Source organism: Canis aureus, chromosome X, assembly GCF_053574225.1.
Source record: "Canis aureus isolate CA01 chromosome X, VMU_Caureus_v.1.0, whole genome shotgun sequence".
In the NCBI taxonomy this organism is placed as follows: Eukaryota; Metazoa; Chordata; class Mammalia; order Carnivora; family Canidae; genus Canis; species Canis aureus.
This window is the reverse complement of record NC_135649.1, coordinates 82,356,086-82,376,190: the sequence shown is the minus strand read 5'-3', so window position 1 is coordinate 82,376,190 and position 20,105 is coordinate 82,356,086. Positions and strand designations below refer to the sequence as shown.

The 20,105-nt window shown below is 51.0% G+C and overlaps 2 protein-coding genes across 6 annotated transcripts; both read right to left on the bottom strand.

Moving 5' to 3' along the window:
- Positions 1-48: 48 nt before the first annotated feature.
- Positions 49-10,811, bottom strand: SLC35A2 (solute carrier family 35 member A2). Of its 5 annotated transcripts, none has more exons than XM_077888659.1 (5): positions 10,287-10,811; positions 8,679-8,861; positions 3,540-3,691; positions 1,735-2,483; positions 49-355 (listed from the first exon to the last, which is right to left on the bottom strand). In XM_077888659.1, the coding sequence occupies exons 1-5, from the start codon at positions 10,492-10,494 to the stop codon at positions 328-330; spliced, it is 1,320 nt and encodes a 439-aa protein (XP_077744785.1). In that variant the 5' UTR covers positions 10,495-10,811; the 3' UTR covers positions 49-327. The 5 variants fall into 5 exon arrangements, with proteins under 5 accessions (XP_077744785.1, XP_077744787.1, XP_077744788.1 ...); XM_077888661.1 differs by having other exon boundaries at positions 10,404-10,803; XM_077888662.1 differs by lacking the exon at positions 8,679-8,861 and having other exon boundaries at positions 10,404-10,811.
- A 1,169-nt stretch (positions 10,812-11,980) lies between these two features.
- PIM2 (Pim-2 proto-oncogene, serine/threonine kinase) lies at positions 11,981-17,120 on the bottom strand. The gene is made up of 6 exons (XM_077888664.1): positions 16,925-17,120; positions 16,678-16,787; positions 15,907-15,957; positions 13,835-14,207; positions 13,205-13,381; positions 11,981-13,108 (listed from the first exon to the last, which is right to left on the bottom strand). Exons 1-6 carry the CDS (start codon positions 16,983-16,985, stop codon positions 12,945-12,947), a joined length of 936 nt encoding a protein of 311 aa, XP_077744790.1. The 5' UTR covers positions 16,986-17,120; the 3' UTR covers positions 11,981-12,944.
- Between the last annotated feature and the right edge of the window lie 2,985 nt (positions 17,121-20,105).

The window sequence follows — 20,105 nt, the reverse complement described above, 5'->3', positions numbered from 1 at the left end:
TGAGTGCTTTCTTTCCATGCGCTTTTGAGGCTTCCCAACCCAAGCCGGCAAGATGCAAAACACATTTTATTTGCAAAAACTCACCTAAGAAAGTGCGGGAGTGGCAGGGCTATGGGGGTGATGGGCTGGAGGCCAACGTGGGTCCTGTCCCACCCTCATTACCAGAGTTTGCTTGTGTCACCCCTGCATGGGAGCAGGAGGTGGTGAGGCCAAGTTGGAGTTCAGTGTCTACCTCCCCCCACCCCTAGTACTGATCAGAGTTTGGTCCCAGCTGGGCCAGGGCAAGAAGGGAGAACGAGGCCAAGCCAGCGTCTTCAATCCCAGCAGCTACGAACCCTTCACCTTGGTGAGCAACCTGTGGTGGGAACGGGGAGGAAAAGAAAAACACAGAGAGCTGGGGTGGGCTGGCAGGTGGGTGTCCTGAGCAAGCGAGGGCGACAGTGGTGAGGCTGGTAGTCCTGGGGTTAGTAATAGCCCACGCAGAGAGTCCCCTGGGTCAGAAAGCTACACGTGGACTAAATAAATACAACATCTTTATTTGGCATTGGGTCTCCTGATATTTGTTCATTACAGTTCCTTAGAAAACAAACCAGAAAAATCAGAACAAATTAATTAAAAATAAAGATCCAACGACCCTATGTACATAGAGCAAAGACAGCCCAGGCATCTCTTGCGCGTGCGTAGATATAGATGCACGCGTGCACACGCACACATACACACACATCCTGGGAGACGGTTAAGGGGTTAATAAGCTTTGGGGAGTGCAGGGGACAGGTTCCACATTTCAGCATTTGAAGACACCCTCACCCTGTGACGGTGAGGGTGCCTCATACAGCTAGTGCGTATCAACAGTGTGATTGGCAGCTTTATTTTCCCTCTTGGGCTGTCTCAGACAAGAACCCTGCATCCGGCAACTGACAGTGTCTTAGATTCAATGAGATTCAGCCACTCCAAGGACCTCCCCCACCGGCTTTTCCCACACCCTGGATCATTCATTATCTGATTATACCACAAATTCCCAAACCATTAAAAACAGATGCCCCTACCGCACCCTCCCCTGGACCAGGCTGATGCAGAACATCTTAATTCCCACCCCTTCCTTCCTCTTCCTCTCCACCGGTCCCCCTCCCCCCACTCCGGGGTGCTCACAGGCCCATTTTCAAGGGTCTCCCATCAGGAAAGCTGCCCCAAGGCCACATACAAAAAAGACCGGGCTGCTAATAGGGTCTGGTCCCTTGTGGTTGTGAGGGAGGCAAAAAGGCCTCAAGCTACAGGAAGCGGAACCCCACAGGTAGGCATCCGTTTCTAAAGAGCTGTAGAATTTTTGTCCAATTTATCCTTACAAAGAGGGAGGAGGGACCGCTGGGAGGGGCTCTCCAGAGAGAGCGTGGAAGACAGGACACCTCCAGCTGAGGGCAGGCAGGCAAAGAAAGGCCTTGAACGACAATACTGCCAACCCAGTCCCCAAAGGGGTTCACTGGGGCCGGGGAGGCAGCTCTCATGATCCCCCTCCAGGGGGAGGGGGCTCAGTCTATAAGGAAGGGTTCGTGTGATGCCCCACGCCCACTCCAAAGCCCCTGCAGAAGTCTCCATGACCTGGGAGAAAACACTTCCAATCCCAGAGGAGCCAGGCCTAGTGGCAGCTGAAGTCCCTCCGGATGCCCAACACCCTCTACCCAGTCCCCCTCCCTGTGGCCCCCCACCACCACCAACCCTCACTTCACCAGCACTGACTTCGGCAGAAAGGGCTCCGTGCTGAGGTCTGCGCGATGGGAAGACAGCTTGGGTGGCGGCGGCTGCCCAGGAGGCTGCTGGTGAGTGCAGGGCCCAGAGGTGGAGGCCGAGGCTGAGGCGGAGGTGGAGGCTATGGCTTTGGCGGTGCCTCGGGGAAGGCTGTAGAGGTAGACCGCACCGATGACCAGCCCCGCACCCAGGGCAAACAATGGGTCCACGTGGAAGCCAAAGAGGCGGATGGAGGCAACAGTGGACAGCACAATGGACAGGGAGGTGGCAAAGCCCTTGAGGATGTTGTCGGCGTACTTGACGACAACAGCCACCAGCAGCCCGCCAAAGGCCTGGTTGAGTACCACGCCCCAGACGGCAGGTGTGTACCCAAAAAAGAAGCCACGGCGGGCTACGGCTGTGCCCTCAGCCCACCAAAGCCCTACCAGGCCCAGTGCCGTGCCGAAGAGGCCCAGTTGCAGGTTGCGGAGCCACACCGAGCCCGAGCTGCCCTTTAGGATCTTCTCGAAGTAGACGCCCGCAAAGCCTGAGGACAGACACGAGGCCACGACGGCTGCAAGGCCTGCCCCGGGGTTCTGATCCAGTGGCCGAGGGCCCCCACCACCAGCTTGCTGTGCCTGGACGATGGCAACTCCAGTGAAGAGAAGCAACAGGGAGGCCCACTGCAGCCGGGAAAGGCTGCGGTTCAGCATGAGCACGGAGAACAGCGCCGTGGTCAGGATCTTCAGCTGGTACGTCACCTGCAGGGGGGTGGGCCACCAATGCGGAAGGCACTTAGGGGCTGTTCCCCACCTCCCCACCCCACGTGCCCAGGGGGAGGGACGGGGCAGGGCAGGTGACAAGAACAGCCAGCCAGGGGCGCCAGGGTGGCTCAGGCAGGTGGGCATCTGCCTTTGGCTTGGTTCATGATCCTGGAGTCCCAGTATCAAGCCCCATGTTGGGCTCCCTGCTCGTGCTCTCACTCTTTCTCTCAAATAAATAAAATCTTAAAAAAAAAAAAAGATCCAGCTATTGGCCACTGACTGACAGGTAGCTAAAGAGCTCTGAGCTGCTTCCCAGAAAGTCCACAGCTATGCAAGGAAGTCCTGGGCCACACCCGAGTCCACATCCCCTCCAAATTTTCTGGCTGTGTGATAAGGAATGAAGCACTTGGACCATCTCGGCCCAGACATCATCTGTAAAATACAGCTGTTGTGTGTGAACCAGCTTATGCAGGTTAATGACGGAGTGACTGGCTCCTTGATGAGGCACACGCACGCATGTGTGTGTCTTGATAAATATGTACTAATGGAAACAAATCAGCCACAACGATAATGTTGGCACACATTTACACAGTGCTTGCTTTTGTGCCAGTGTGGGTCTGAGCACTTGATATGAATCCATTCATTTAGTGCTCTCACTTATGCAGCAGATACTATTGTAACATGCAATGGAAGAATGAGAAGCCACAGAGGGGTTATGCAACTTGCCCAAAGAGCACACAGCTGGAAAGTAGCAGAGGTGGGATTTGAACCCAGAGAGCCTGGCTCCACACTCTTTAACTGTGTTCCAGGGCTACCTGCAAACAGCCAAAAGCTCACCAATGCCAACCAAGGGCTCTTCCCGGGGATTATTTCTTTCAGCTGTCCCAGCATACTGGCATGGAGGCATTCCCATTCCCAGTTCTCATGGATGAAGACACCGAGGGTGTGGCAAAGGTGACACAGATCATGCCCTCTGCAACCCTCCCTCACCAGCATCACATCTCCCCCATCCCAGCCAGTTCTGCCAAAGGCTGTGCTGGGCCTGGGGCTCACCTGGAACGTGGCAGCTGGCAGGTTGGAGATGGCCACATACTGGAGGTTATTCTGCAGGGTGTAGATGAGGGAGGGCACTGCGAGCTTGAGTGTGTCCACATACTGCACCAGGACAGCCTCATGCAGGAAGAGTGCCAGGTGCTTCACGTTACCTACGTGGGGGGAAGGACAGCCTCCCTTTAGTGCTGCAGATCCTCTGAGGGCCAGGACTGGGCCTATTCCTGTGTCTCCTCACCCCTGCTCTGACCTCCCAGGGGCTCAGAGGCGGTCTGCACTCTCAGTTTCCCTGCAGTACAACTGCAGCTCTGGGAGACCTTTCAGCTCTCAGTTTAACGGACACCAATCATCCTTAACTCTGTGTCTGAGAATCACGGACTGTATTCACACAGCATACAGCCCACCTCCCTGGCAGTGTCCCATTCGGGGCAAGCACTCAATACACGTGTATGTCCAGTGAAATAGTCAGCATTAGCTAGCTCGTGAGGTAGAAGCCTTAGCAAGCCTGCTGACCGGAGGGGAGGTTTGAGACTCAACTTTTACACTTATCCTAGCTCTTTAACTGGCCTAAGAGCTGCCTGAGGGCAGGGACCATATCCCATTCGGATGCACATCCCTGTCAGCCCTACAAACAAGTGACATGTCTGTCCTTGCCATATGGAAGAGTGGAAGCTTGACTATTTTTTTAAATATTTTATTTATTCATGAGAGATACAGAGTGAGTCAGAGACACAGGCAGAGGGAGAAGCAGGCTCCTTGCAGGGAGCCCAAGGCAAGACTCAATCCCAGGACCCTGGGATCACAACCTGAGCCAAAGGGACTCAACTACTGAGCCACTCAGGTGTCCCTGGAAGCTTGACTATATTAAGCAGAAAAGTCTGGCAGGGACCTGCTCCCACCAACACATGAGAACACCCTCCTGAGGAGTAAGGCCTCTGCAAATCTCACCCCACTTCTTTGCAGTTCATCTTTTAAGTCTCAGTGAGTGTTGTTCCTCTGTGAAAACCCCACAACCACTGCACAAGGTTATCACAGGAACTCATGCTGAAGGCTCGTTCACAAAACCCTGTCCTTACCTTTCATAGCATTAATCCCAGGAGTAATTACCACTCTTGAACCCCTTACCCAAATCCTCTGGGCCTAGGGATTTGGGTGTTTGACATTTTCTAAGTGTTAGGAAGGTAACATGGTGTATCTAGCATGCACTTCACATTAACACATGCCACACGCATAGGGCTGTGCACCATAATCACACACATTCCTATTTCTGTGGCAACCTGGGTAAATGTCCACACCAAATGAGAAAAATTAAAAACCACCTATATACAAATAGCCCTACGCTAGGTCAGGCCAAGTTTTACCACAAAACTAATTCAGGAAAAAAAACATGGGAGAGGGGTTGAAATTGTAGATTAGAGGCAAAGGCCTGCGATTAAGTCTGTGCCTATTTGTTTCTCCTCACGTAAAATATCAGCCCTCTGTGGGCAGGATGCAGCCTCCATGGCCGGAGCAGGGCCTGCCACAGTGAGCACTGGAAAGTGTCTCAGAAACAATTGATAGCAGAGAAGATTTAAAAAAAAGATAGGGGGCACCTGGGTGGCTCAATGGTTATCATCTGCCTTCAGCTCAAGTGATCCCGGGGTCCTGGGATGGAGTCCCACATTGGGCCCCACAGGGAGCTTGCTTCTCCTTCTGCCTTTGTCTCTGCCTCTCGTGAATAAATAAATAAAATCTTAAAAAAACCCAGAGCAGATGATGGACCTTGAGGGCATTACACTAAGTGAAAGAAGTCAGACCCAAAAAGACAAATGATTTCACTGACTTGTGGAATCTAAAAAACAAAGCAAACAGGGATGCCTGGGTGGCTTAACGGTTGAGCGTCTGCCTTCGGCCCAAGGCATGATCCTGGAGTTCCAGGATCAAGTCCCATATCGGGCTCCCTGCATAGAGCCTGCTTCTCCTCCCTCTGCCTATGTCTCTGCCTCTTTCTCTCTGTGTGTCTCTTGTGAATAAATAAATAAAATCTAAATAAAATAAATTTAAAAACAAAACAAACAACAAAAATAGAAACAGACTCCTAGAGAACTGTGCTTGCCAGTTGGGAGATGGGTGAAATAGGTGAAGCGGGTGAAAAGGTACAAACTTCTAGTTATAAAAACAAGTCAGTCACAGAGATGAAAAGTACAGCATAGGGAACACAGCCAGTAATATGGTAACAACTTTGTATGAGGACTACGCTGATCGTGGTGAGCACTGTGTAATGTAAAGAATTGTTCCAGCATGATGTTGTATACTTGAAACTAATATTATAGGTGACCCTTGTTCAAGAGTTAGGGCACTGACTCCCCCACACAGTTAAAAATCCACATAGAACTTTTGATACCCCTCACTCCCAGACTTAACTCCTAATAGCCTCCTAGTGACTGGAAGCCTTACTGATAATATAAACAGTTCATTAATATGTATTTTGTACATGTATTATATGCTGTGTTCCTATAATAAAGTACACCAGAGAAAAAGAAAAGCATGAGGAAAATACATTTTTAGTACTGTACTGTATTTATTAGGAAAAAACCTGCATCTTGGGATCCCTGGGTGGCTCAGCGGTTTGGCGCCTGCCTTTGGCCCAGGGCGTGATCCTGGAGTCCCGGGATCGAATCCCACATCGGGCTCCCTGCATGGAGCCTGCTTCTCCCTCTGCCTGCGTCTCTGCCTCTCTCTCTCTCTCTCTCTCTCTCTCTCTCTCATGAATAAATAAAATCTTAAAAAAAAACCCTGCATCTAAGTGGACCTGCACAGTTTAACCCATGTTGTTCAAGGGTTAACTGTATATGTCAACTATACTTCAATTAAAAAAAAAAAAAAAAGAACAGGTGAGTTTCCAAACTGCTGCCTCCCAGGGCCACATAGAGCTAATGAATGGGAAAGAATGTTTTCTTCAGAGATACCTGGTGGCTCAGTTGGTTAAGCATCTGCCTTCAGCTCACATCATGATCCTGGGGTCCTGGGATCGAGCCCCACACTGGGCTTCCTGCCTGGCGGGAAACCTGCTTCTCCCTCTCCCTCTGCCTGCCGCTCCTCCTGCTTGTGCTGTCAAATAAATAAAGTCTTAAAAAAAGGTTTCTTGGGGTGCCTGGGTGGCTCAGTTGGTTGGGTGCCCCTTCAGCTTGGGTCCTGATCCCGGGTTCCTAGGATCAAGCCCTGTGTCGAGCTCCCTGTTTTGCAGGGAGCCTGTTTTCTCTCTCTCTCTCCCTGCTCTCTTTCTCTCTCAAATAAACAAATCTTTTAAAAATTAAAGAAAATGTTTCTTCAGTGTAAATACTGACAGCAGAGGTAGAATGTACACCTGCATTCTCTACACAGGCAAGGCCTTTATTTTTTTGAAGATTTATTATTTTTTTTTAAAGATTTTATTTATTTATTCATGAGAGACACAGACAGAGAGAGAGGCAGAGACACAGGCAGAGAGAGAAGCAGGCTCCATGCAGGAAGCCTGATGTGGAACTCGATCCCGGGACTCCAGGACCATGCCCTGGGCCGAAGGCAGGCACTAAACCACTGAGCCATCCAGGGATCCCAAAGATTTCTTTATTAGAGAGGGAGTGTGCAAGCGCAAATGGGGGGCAGGGGCAGAGGGAGAGGATCTCAAGCAGACTCCCTGCTGCTGAGTAAAGAGCCAACATGGAGCTCAATCCCACAGCCCTGAGATCATGACCTGAGCTGAAATCAAGAGTCTGATGCTTAACCAAATGAACCACACAGGCACCCTAGTAAGGCCTTTATAGAGAAACAACTGGCAACATTTTAAAGCTGGCCTTTAGGAAGGTGTTTAAATTAGTAGATAAAATCAAACTTATAGGAAATACAGGGGGTAGAAGAACATGTTAAATGATACCACAGGGAGGCAGCCAGCAAAATCCAAGCTATCCAAAATATACAAGACAAACGACCTGCTCTCTTCAACAAATTTACTACAGATCAAAAAGAGCTAGAGAAGGGGTGCCTGGGTGGCTCAGTGGTTGAGCATCTGCCTTTGGCTCAAGGTGTGATCCTGGGGGGAGCCTGCTTCTCCCTCTGCCTGTGTGTCTCTCATGAACAAACAAATAAAATCTTAAAAAAAAAGAACTGGGTGGGAACCCCTGAGGTTAACAGACCTAGAAGCCATAATGAATTACAAGGCACTGACCTTATATAAACCAGATTGAAACAAATTCTTAAAAATTCTTTTTTTATTCATGCGAGACACAGAGAGGCAGAGACATAGGCAGAGGGAGAGGCAGGTTCCATGTAGGAAGCCCAATGTGAAACTCGATCCCGGCACTCCAGGATCACACCCTGTGCCAAAGGCAGATGCACTCAACTGCTGAGCCACCCAGGCGTCCCCAAATTCTTAAAAATTCTTATGATATTTGAGAAAGCATTGTAAATCTGATTAAATGACTGGATATTTGAATATTTTGTTAATTTTAAGAATTACTGTTAATTTTTTGATGTATGATTTTTAGATATTGTGGTTATTTTTTAATGTACCAAAATATTTATTTTGATAGTAAGAGGGTGGGGGATTTACTTCAAAATAATACTTACTACATGTGGGACATACTGCAGTGTAATAAGGCAGGGGGTGGATAGGTAGGCAGACATGTAGATTGAGTGTACATATACTCAGTGTAGAGGAGTGGATAATCACTGATGCTGTTAATGGCAGAGTGGCCATGAGTTGACAATTGATGAATCTGGCTGATGGGTACATGAACATTTTAATATTTTATTATTCTCTCCGAGTTTGTGTATGTTTAAAGTTATCCAAAATGCAAAGTTAAAGGGAAATAAATGAACCTAAGTATCCCCTACTACCTTATGGACACAGATTGTCTCACTCCTACAGTCCACAGAGGCCAGCTCCCAGATGTTAGGAGTACAATAAAAGTGTGGATGCAGCTACTCATAGCTGGAGTGATAAGGCAGATGAGCTGCACTTACACACTCCCCAGGTGGTTTCAGAGACACAGTGATATAGTGATATTCCCCCAGCAAACCCTCCATATGGGCATGGGTACACACACACACACACACACACACACACACACACAGTCCCACCCACTGACTCCAGTGCAGCCCTCTCCCCTTGCTGTCTCATACCCCTCTTTTGTGCGAAGAGCAGCAGCAGGCAGGTGAGACCTTTGAGCACTTCGGCCATGACCACAGCAGTGGTGGCAAAGAAGCGGTCCCCAGGCAGTGTGCGGGCGTAGCGGATGCTGAGGATGAGGGAGGCATTCTGGACCACCAGCACAGCTAGGGATATGTATTTGAGGCGCCGGTGAGCTGTGGGAAATGGAATGAGCAAGGAGGAAGAAGGGGTCAGAAGATGCTGGGGCACAGCCACACCACCACCTTCCCCTTCACTCCTTTCTCAACCAGGATCCTTCTAGCCATTGCCACTTCCTCACTCTGCCTCCCTATCCTGACCCAATGGGGTCTGAATCCCATCTACTTCCACTGCTTCAACAGGCAGAAGAGCCACAAAGGGGGAAGTAGGCCTCACCCTGTCCAGCTCATACCCAGAATCCTTGCTGAGCTATTAGGAAATGGCTGGAGCAGGTGCTGGACACACTTGGCCCCCTCTCTCCCTCCTCTGTGTGAGAAGCAACTCACAGAATACCAATCATATTCTCAACATTTATTGAGTGCTGACCATCTGTCTATCACTGGGGTAAAGGATTTATATGGATTACCTCAGTAGACCCCTACACTGCTCTGATCTCTGAGTGGGCTACAAGGATTCCATTCTGTGGGTGAACAAACTGAAAGTTTATATGAGATGATGCTTCTTTTTAATGAGGGGTTGTCCTATATAAAGAATGATACCTAAATACAGGGAATGAGACCATGGTATAAGGCATGTCCAGCCCCTAAAGAATGGTCTTTCTCCCATCTAAGATATTATTCCATTCCCTCACACTAACAATTATCTCTCCAACTCCTACCTTCTATGACCACCAGAGTCCTCCTGACCCAGAATGGTTTCACAAACATAAGAAATAATTCCTCCACAGTCTCTAGGATTGAACTCCATATAATAAATGGTTACTGCACCAAGCATGGTCTGGTTCCCTCGAGGACATAAGGAAATATTCCCCTATACTCCACATGGTCCTGTCATCCTCCCACCACAGCACCGCTCCTACCTCCAGCCAAGGAATCATTCCTTGTTCAACTCACACTCACAACGAACTCTCCCTGCTATAAAGAAGGGCTCCACACCCTTAGAATGTCTTTTCTCTGCCATATAAGGAAGGACCCTCCCACTCCAATATACAAGGAACTCTTACTGCATTAGGAAGGAACCCCCCCAGAATGGTCTTCTCTCCTTATAATGGACATCCCAATCCTCAAAATGGACCTCTAAGTCAGGTAAGGAAGGACCTGCCCCACACTAATTCACAATAGCCCCTAACCCTTTATACAAGAAACCACCACCCTCAGAATAGCCTCTTTCTTCTAGAAGGAACAACGTTCCTAACCTCAAAATGCTCTCTCCCTGCTCTAAGGACGGACCCCCTACACACTCAGAATGGTCTTAGTGGTCTTAGCCTCCCCCAAAGGCTAAAACCCCCCAGACTCAGAATGATCTCTACTGTCCATATGCAGAAGGGACCCTCCCATCACCCTCAGAAAGGTCTCTTCTCCGCTTTCCAACACACTCACAATAGCCATTCCGTCCTCCTCCCCAACCCCCCCGCTACATACACACATAGGTCGGTCCATACGGGATGCTCTCTCTCGCTTCAGTGAGGAACCTTCCTGACCCCTCAGCGATCCTGACCCTCGCCCCACCGCCACCGGGTCGACCACAGCCTGTCTCACCCGCACTAGCGGTTCCAGGCTCCAACGACCCCGCGGAGACCGCCCCTGGCCCAGCCGCCGCGTTGGAACCGCCGGACCCCACCGCTGCCATGTTGGCATCTGCCTGGTCCGTCCCCTCGGCAACAGCAGGGCACTTCCGTGTCCGTCACTTCCACTTCCGGCCTCCGTGATGGAGATGGGGAGAGTGAAGGGCTGGCCAGAGCAGTAGCTCTCCTCGTCCGCTCCCCAACAGTGAGTCTAAGACCGCAGCCTTGGGATTTCCAGATTCCGTTGGGATGGGGAAACCCGACTCGTGACCGCCTCGGCCTCCTGCCGTCTCTACCGAGCCTCATTGGTTCCTTCCAGTTACTAGACCCGCCTTCGTCTTCATTGATCCCGCTTTCCAGATCGCCCGCCCATCGTGTGTCCTTGTCTCATTGGTTCAGCGAATCCTCATCTATCTCGGCTCCTCATTGGCACCTTCTACAGATGATCCCGCCCTTTCCGCACCCAAACTCCTGGGTACCTTTGTGATTGGACCGAAGTTCCTCTTTCCCCCACCTCCCGGCGAAGCCCCACCCCTTAGAGAGCCCGCGGGCATCTGGGAGGAAACAGACCTCACCGCGGGGCAGGTGAGGGTCTGGCAGTTAAGGGAGCCTAAGCCAGCAGAGCCATTGGGGCCGCACAGGTGAGAAGGCATAGAAGTGAGACTGAGACGGAGAGTAGGGAGGATAAGCGAGTTCCCACTGTGGAGGGAAACTGCGAAGGGGACAGGTAAGCCACCAGGTGAGGGGCTTTCAGCTTAGCTTTTGAAAGCGGGGCAAGAGGGACGCCTGCGTGGCTCAGCGGTTGAGCGTCTGCTTTTGGCTCAGGGCGTGATCCTGGGAGTCCCGGGATCGAGTCCCACCCCGCATGGAGCCTGCTTCTCCCTCTGCCTCTCTCATGAATAGGTAAATAAAATCTTAAAGAAAGCGGGGCAAGAGAGGGTACAGCTGATGTCAGGGCAGGTATGTGAAGCGAGGAAGGAGATGAGAGGGATGAACAAGACCAGGGAGAGGTGAAAAGGTAGGGGCAAAACGCATGGCTTACACTCAGGATGTTATTGGGAAAGGAGGAAGGGCAGGGAAGGCTTTTGTCAGTGTCCAACCCCCCCCCCCCCCACTGGTGACCCTAAAGGTCTTTTTTTCCCTGTGAGAGAGGGCTTTATTTTCCTCCCCTGGAATGGAGGGGGTCAGTTTTCTCTGTCCAGACAAGCCATCTTTGACTGGGGACAGGTCTCAAACATCCTCAGTGTCTATAGTATCTCCAACGGTGCCCTTCTGCACATCCTGGGAGCTACGTAAGAGCTGGAATGGGGGAAATCAAGTTTTTCTTTGTGGTCTCGCTTAACTGAACCCATAAAAGAGCTTTAGGACAGTACCACAAGGCTAAGACTTCCCAAGGGCAGAGGAGAGATCCAGCCCACCTCCCTCATGGCTCAGCACACAGTAGATGCTCCATAATTGCCTCACCCCATCTACAAATGGCCAGTTGCTTCTGGTTCTATTACATCTATCAAATAGTGGGTTTCCTTGCTTAATTTACAAATGGCCAGTCACTTCTGATTCTATAACATTTATTAAATAGTGGGTTTCCACACATGGCTTTTTAAATAATCCAGGCAGGGGGAGAAGGAAGAGGAGGACACAGTTGGAGCTCCCTTCCCACCAATACATAAGTATTTACATTTCAGCAACTGGATAATCCAGGCTCAGAAGGAGGCAGCAAGAATCCGAAAAAGATGGAGAGGGGGAGCCCCAGGAGAACAAACGACAAGACTTATTTCCCCCACCCCATCCCCCAAAAAACCCATCTACCCCATCCTAGCGGACTCTGGTGGTGTCCATCTCCCATTCCTTCCCAAATCATGGAAGTAGGGTTCTCCTCACCAGAATAAGAGCACTTGGGATAACAGAGTAGGGTCCCCTCACCAAAAAATAAAAATAAAAAATAATAAAAATAATTAAAAAATAATTAAAAAAAATCCTGGGAAAACAATAGGGCATTACCTCTCCCAGAATAAGCAACCCTGGGCTGAGGTAGGCAAGCAGCTTGACTGAATATAGGACCCTGGGCTAGGGGGAATGGGTCCCTTTGCTAAAGTAAGAGCTGCTGGGGCATTGGAAGGAAAGCACCCTTGCCCAAGTGAGAGCATTTGAACTAAGTGTATGTGGTGGTAGCAGGAGGTGCCAGTGTAGGGGTTACAACTCATCAGAATAGGAGTCCTGGGGCTCAGAATGGAAGGAACTTCAACCAAATAAACACCCTTAGCAAAATGAGAAACAAGGAAGCCCCGCCCCCTCCAGAATAAGAGACCATAAATTCTGGGAGGAAGGCTCCTTAGCAGGATTGGGATGGGGAGTGGGCAGACTTGGCTTATGTCTCCTGACCCCTGATCCCCAATCTTTGACCCTAGTAACACTGGAGTTTTAATGACCTGTATAACCAGGTCAACAGATGTCCATCTATCCCTGTGGCATGCCATGGGACGGCTATTCCAACTAGTGGGGGTCCTGGCTAGGACTAGGGTAGCAGGGACCAGGCCAAAGGGGTGGGACCCCCCTTGGGGGTATTGAGGGGTGCATCCTCAGCTGGGGTCTGCATCCAGGGGTCCAGCAGTATCTCCTCCAGTGAGGGTCGGGCAGAGGGTTTGGGGGCCAGGCACCGGCGGATTAGGGCACAGCAGTCTGCAGATCAGAAGCATAGGAGATTAGCAGTCAGTTGGGGGCACTAGACCCTGGGAAGAGTGGCATTTACTGAGCTAGGACTGGTGAAGGCCTCACCTGGGGAGACATGGGCAGGGAAGTGGAGCTCAGCCTCCAGAATCTCCTGGTCCCTCTCAAACGGAATGTCCCCACACACCATGTCATAGAGGAGGATACCCAGTGACCAGACAGTAGCTGGTAGTGCATGGTACTGATGACGAGAGATCCACTCTGGAGGGCTGTACACCCTTGTCCCTGCACACAAGACAGAGATTAGACCACTCCTTGCTAATGCCCTTCTCCCACCCCACCCTCCCCCAGGAAGCATGATCCCCTTGCCAGAATTAAGAGAACTCACTATCTAAGCAGGGTCCCCTCACCAGAATAGGAGTTCTTTAACTATAACAACGGAGTCCCCTCAACAGAAAAAAAAAAAAAAGCCCTTACAAGTAACAAAGGATCCCTTTACCAGACAGAAAAGGAACATTCTGGATAATAACACAACCCCTTCACCAGGTTTGGGCACTGTCAGAAGATGGACAAGGCTTGAGAGTCCCCAGTATTAAAACTCATAAAACACAAGAAATTTATAAAGGTGAATATAGATCAAGGAGCACAGGCCACCCCAGCACTAGATGTGAAAGATCCAGAGACCATAAAGATAAAAGGTAACCCCCCACACACACTTGAGATTTAGGGAAGACTTACCATCAAAATCAGTATAGGGTTCATCATGAAGCAGGGCACCGGAACCAAAATCAATCAGTTTGGCACAGCCCCGGCGGAGGTCCATCAGGATGTTCTCATCCTTGATATCACGATGTACAACTCCACGAGCATGGCAGTGGCGAACAGCTGCCACTACCTGAGCAAACAGGCAGCGGCTTCGGCCTTCACCTAATGGGCCCTGCTCTGTGATGTAGTCAAAGAGATCCTGGGCAGGCAAGGGCCGTTCGAGGACTAGCATAAAGCCTTCTGGTGTCTCAAACCAGTCAAGCAGGCGGATCACGCCAGGGTGCCCACCACCTGCACCCACCTTCCATAGCAAAGCCACTTCCAGGGGGCATGTAACTGAATCTGACTGTGGGGGGAAGGGGGAAGAAAAGAGAACACAGACATCAGGCCAGCAACTCTGAGGCTGACTTCTTGCCTGAACTTACATCAAAGCCCATCATGCTCCTGTGTGGCCTTCAGCAACCCACTTCCCTTACCTGAGCCTCTCAGTTTCTTCGTCTGAAGGGCTCAAACATAGCCCCTGGAAAGGTGCTTTGAGCCAAAGCCTATACATATCTGGCATATTATAGATAGGAGCTCAGTAAATGTTTGAGTAAATGAAAGTAGTTCTTTTAAAAAGGCCTTCTTGGGGCACCGGGGTGGCTCCCTGTTGAGCATCCAGCTCTTGGTTTCAGCTCAGGTGGTAATCTCATGGGTCCTGGGATCAAGCCCCACATCGGGCTCTGTGCTCAGCTCCACAGGAGTCTGCTTGAGATGTTCTCTCCCTCTGCCTCTGCCCCTCCCCCCACTCTCGCATGCATGTGCTCTCTCTGAAATGAATAAATCTGTTTTTGGTTAATAAAAGGCCTTCTGCTGAAGACGCAACTGATGAACACTATTATGTAATAATGTATCTTTTGTTCACTGGCATCTTAGAAGAGATTAGAACAGTGCTTTACATATAGCTCAATAAGTGTTGAAAGCACTTTATAGCAGGGTCTGGCACAGAGTTAGCAAGCAGTAAATACTATTGTATAATGGTTTGTGTTTTGTCACTGACTATAACACTGGGTGGTAACAGGGTCGGGCTTCATACATATTATTAAATAGGTAAAAGCAATGAATAGAAAAGGACTTGGCACAAAATGAGCTCTCAATAAATGTAATATTTTGCCAAATGCCTAAAATTGTGCCTGGCACATAGTAGGTGCTCAATATACATTTCTTAAATATCTGAAAGTGATTAATTGCAAAGGAACAAAGAACTCAATAATACTATCATGTGTTTTGTCACTGTCACTAAACTAGAAAACTGTCACTGTCATCTAGAACTGTGTTGAATGCAAGCACTTAGTGGGACATGGAACACAGTAACCTTTGATGATAAAGCAAAACTGGAGACACACAGTCAGTGCTCAAAAAAGGCAGAAATGCTAGGCCACAAAAGCCACCCCATGCTAGAAGCCCGGTGCGGGCACACGGACAAGCCAGAATCAGCTTTCCTGACTGAGGTGGGGCCCTCTCCCGGCCAGTCCTCTGACATGCACAGCCGCAGACAGGTTTTCTCACGGTGATGAAAATTCTGCTACTGCGCAGGCGAACCTTCTCCCTTCGGGTCCCACAGCCTGCGCAGGCGCATTCTCCCCCAGAGTCCGCCAGGGGGCGCTCCCGCCCCTACAACTTGCCCAGACCCGCCCTGTTGTCCGTTAGCGTTCTAACGGCCGAAGAGAAGCAGCCACCGTCACCATGGCAACCAGTGACCTCTGCCCCTCTTCCCCCACCAGCATGCCCTGCGGGCAGCCCCTGAAGCAGTGTTTGGAGGGAGGAGGAGAAAGGAGGGTTGGAGGGGGAGAATCCAAGGGCCCTAGGGGAGCTGGGGTGAGTCAGAACTGTATGGAGGTGTGGATGTCACTACAGGGGAGTAAACACAGGCTGGTAGGAGTGTTCTCCTCACCGTTACAGGGCCCACGGAATCATACAAGCCCTAGAAAGGCAAGTGGTGGTGGGGGGGGTGAGTCCATCTTCAGAGATGGCGTCGCCAGGTCAGGGACTCCAAAGACACTCACCAAGGGGGACCAGCCCAACACACGATTCCGGGGGATCACTTTGATGGCCACCTGGAGAAAAGGGCTGAGGTGAAGGGGCCAGCAGACGACCCCCAGGCCCCTCCCAGTCTTGACCCTCACCCTAGGCTTTCTGGTCCCAACCTCGCCACACCGCAACCCAAAATGAGCTGAAGCTTCTTCCCTGGCCTCCAAGTCCCCAGAACCAAGTTCACCTCTCCCATCATCCTTGGCCCTGGGTTCTCCCTTTTCAGGATTCAGAACCCCTCACTCCAGGTCCTGAGTTCTGAATTTCCTAATACCCGAAGCCCTTGATCTTCCCATCCAGCTCCAAGACCCCCCCAACTCTGTACCGGGGTCCTGGTTCTCAGGACTCCACGCTGGACACCTGCCCTTGAAATCCACCAAATCTCAGCTCTGGGCCTCCACCTTCCCACACAGATACACATCCCCTGGATCCCAGGGTCTAGAGTCCTTACGACCCTCACTCCTCAGTCTCACTTCCTGGACTTTTAGAATCCCTGCCCTGAACCCCCCCCCCCATATACCCACCTGGATCGCCACACAAACAAGCGCGCGCACGTGCGCGTGCTCAGCCACCCCCACCAACCCGGATCCCGGTCCTCATGACCCTACCACGCACACATTGTCGGCTCATCCCCTGGTCAATCAGCATCCCAGCCCAAGACTCCCGCCCCCGCCTCACACACGCACACACAAGGACGCACACACACACAACACCCCTGACCCTCCCAAGACTCTCGTGGTTGATACCTGGAGTCGATCTGTGACGCGATGTCCTGCGAAGACGGTACCAAAGCCCCCCTTACCAAGGAGGGGGCCGAGTCGGTACTCAGCCTCGAACGCTTCGCGATTCTTGCCTCCTACGCAGGCGGAGGCGAGGAAGTCAGGGTGGCTGCATGCAGAGCCTGGCCGCGACCCTCTCCCCCCTCCCCCCCCGCCGCCGCCCTCAACCAATTCAGCCTGCCTGGCCTAGTCGCGGTAGGGGAGCCTTGCTCACCTGGCGGCGGCGTGGGGGTCACGGGGGCCACGGGGAGCCCTTGCAGAGGCTTAGTCAACATGGAGGTGGTGCTGCGCAGATTGAGCCCGCTGAGCCCGCAGGGCGTGGACGCCCGGGGTAGCGAGGCTGGGGAGCCAGGACTTGGGGGCGCCAGGGTGGAAGGCAAAGAAGCTGATGGCCCAAAAGCGCCCGCAAACAGCGCAACGTTAAGATTCGACGCGCGCGCCAGCCCCAACGCTACTGAGCCGGGGCACGCGCCTCCCGAGAGAGTCGCCCCGGGCGACAGCCCCGCCCACTTGGCTTTGATCAATCCGGACGCGGCACCTGCTGTATCGCAGCCAATCGGAGCCAGTCCTTATTTGCATACCACCCTCAACGTTTCAAGTACCCCCCTTATGCAAATACGTGCCCGGATCTTCCACGGGGGCCGGGCCCGCATGCAAATGTGGGGGGCGCACCCGAAGAGGAAACTGGTTCTGGGAATCCCTTTCCAGCAACCGCATTTGTTTTGGTTGTTGTGCGGGGTTGTTTTTATATATGTGTGTGTATGTGTATATATAGATATAAACTTAAAAAAATATCTGCACCGCCTCCTTTCCTAAGAAGTTGGTTTGCAGCCGCTGCTTCGAGATTAGCGCGGAATTATCTCCGGGCTTCTAAGAATCCGGGCCTGTAGCCACTCAAGACCCTGTCTCCAAAAAGGAGACCAGCAGCCTTGCCCCAAAACTGAAGCCAGGGATCCTGGAAGAACCTGTCCAGCTTTCAGGGAGGGGTAGCCCCCCTACCACCGCGGGAGACGCTGGCCAAAGACAACATTCCTACGCCCTGAGGCGGAGGCTTGTGGGGTGTTTTGGGACCCTTAACCTGGGCAGACCTGGCCACATCTAGCCAGGAGCCTAATCCCCCAGCACGTCCAGAACCTGGAATGGCAGAGGGAAGTGGACCTTAGGTGGGGGTGGGATGCTAGCAAGTCAGAGTGATAGTAGCTTGGGGGTATGCTTCCAAATGACAAGAGATAGGGACAGAACGAGCTCAGGCAGGTGGTAAAATACCCTTAGTCACAAATTTGGGGAAAAACAGTTGAGCCTCACCCCGCAGGAAGATAAGAGATGCACTCAAGACTCGCACAAAAGTACCATGTGATGATATACATGAAACCTACAGACACATTCATGTAAACTTGTCCTAGATACACATGCAGCAGACATGTACTGTCACAAAGACTGATGTCCACTGTTGGGCAGCCATGCTGCCACTTATGTCCCAGAATGTCACCCAGAGAAACACTGTTACAGACAGGCACTCCAGAGATACACACGGACCTATGTTGCCATCTGATGACACAGAAATGTCTTGTCAGGCACACCACCAGAACTTGTCACGAAGATACTGGCACCATCAGACATGCACTGTCACAGGAAGACTTGTACTGTCCCAGAAATGAGAGACCTTGAGTCTGTCACAGGAGGACACACACAGATGCTCCAGAGACACACAAGTACTGCTCCAGAGGCAGACATAAGTAATTATGCGACAGAGCCACATAGATAGGCATTGTCACAAAAACAGACATGGATAGACCCAGACACACACATACACCAGCAAACATGCAGTGTTGTCACTGAAACTGTCCAGAAATAGCTACCCAGAATCTGTCACAGGAATACAAACGGACATTCACCCTATCAGAAAGAAACCACAGACGCGCTGTCACAGACCCACGCAGACATGCACTTGTCTTAGAAACAGACATAAACTGTCAGCGATAGAGTCCCACACTCAGTCACCATCTGACACACCTGGAAACAAGCCCTTGTCACACAACGTGACACTGTGAGGTGCATGTGAAGACTTAGACTCACCAAAGTCAAACAGACACACAGACACCACCCAGAAAGCAAATACACACATATACTCTCCCTTATTCATCCAATATTTATTAGGGGTCTACTGTAAGCCTGCCAGGCCCTGGCAGGGGTGCAGATATTAGAGATACACAGATTAAGTTAGGCATCACAGCCCTTGCCCAGGAAGTGAATCACAGAGTTATTGGGGAAGGAGTAAAGACATATTCGTGGATAGAGATGGGAATATGGATGGGGTCACACAGGGCTTCTCAAAAGGTGACACTACCCATCTTGAAGGACAAGGTTGGGGGCTCAGGATATGGAAAGGGCAAATTCCAGGCAGGGGCCAATGAAACTGGAGAGAGCAGCAAGAAGAGGTAGGCAGGGGCCAGATGGTGTAAAAAACTTCAACATTAGGTAAATAAATACTATCTGCTAACATTTGGGCTCTCAGAACATGCCAGGCACCATGCCATCAGACATTTTATGTTGACCACATGCTTCTCTCTCAATGCTCACAACCAGAGAGAGCGTGAGGTAGTAGACATTAATCACTCCTGTTGTACACACGGTGGGACCCTTGAACCTCAGCCTGTGATTTGGCCAAGGTCACATAGCTAGAAAAAAACAAGGTGGGTTCCAAACCAACTCTCCAACATCTGGATGATTGACTAGTGGATTCCACAGATACCCCACAAGATGGCCACTCAGCCACCATGCCTTTACTGGCAGAGCTGGACATGCATCCTTAAATAGGGGCCTCATTAGTGAGGCACAGCAATATACACTCTTGACAAAACCTGGGGGCCAGCCATCCTTCTCTGCCTTGGTTGTACGCCAAGGAAAGGCAGGGGCATGGATGTCAGAGGACTGGGAACATGAACAAGAAAGGGTTTAACCATTCCTTACACCAGAGAGGCCCCTCCAGTCAATTCCACTACACTTACGTTGATATGAAGCATCCGTTGTGCCTTTCCAAAGCATTTCTACATCAAATATCACAAGGAAAAAGCAAACACACATAGGGAAGGAGGCAGGCAGTAAAGGTGGAACTTCGGTCCCAGCCCTCAAGCTCCTAGTCCTCTGCTCCCATCACAACCCAGGATACAGGGTGGGCAGGCTACATGTGACAGAACGGAGGCAGGGGCAGCAAGCAAAGATGGAGCTTTCTTGGTAATAACAGGTCCAGAAGTTGGTTTAGTAAGCAGTGAATCAAATATGAACAAACTCTGGGCCCACAGACAGAGCTTACTGGAGAGCATGCAGCCCTCAGAGGTCAAGCCAAGGCCTAGGCCATCACCACCTCTGCCCAGAGGCCCACCCACCTTGTGCCC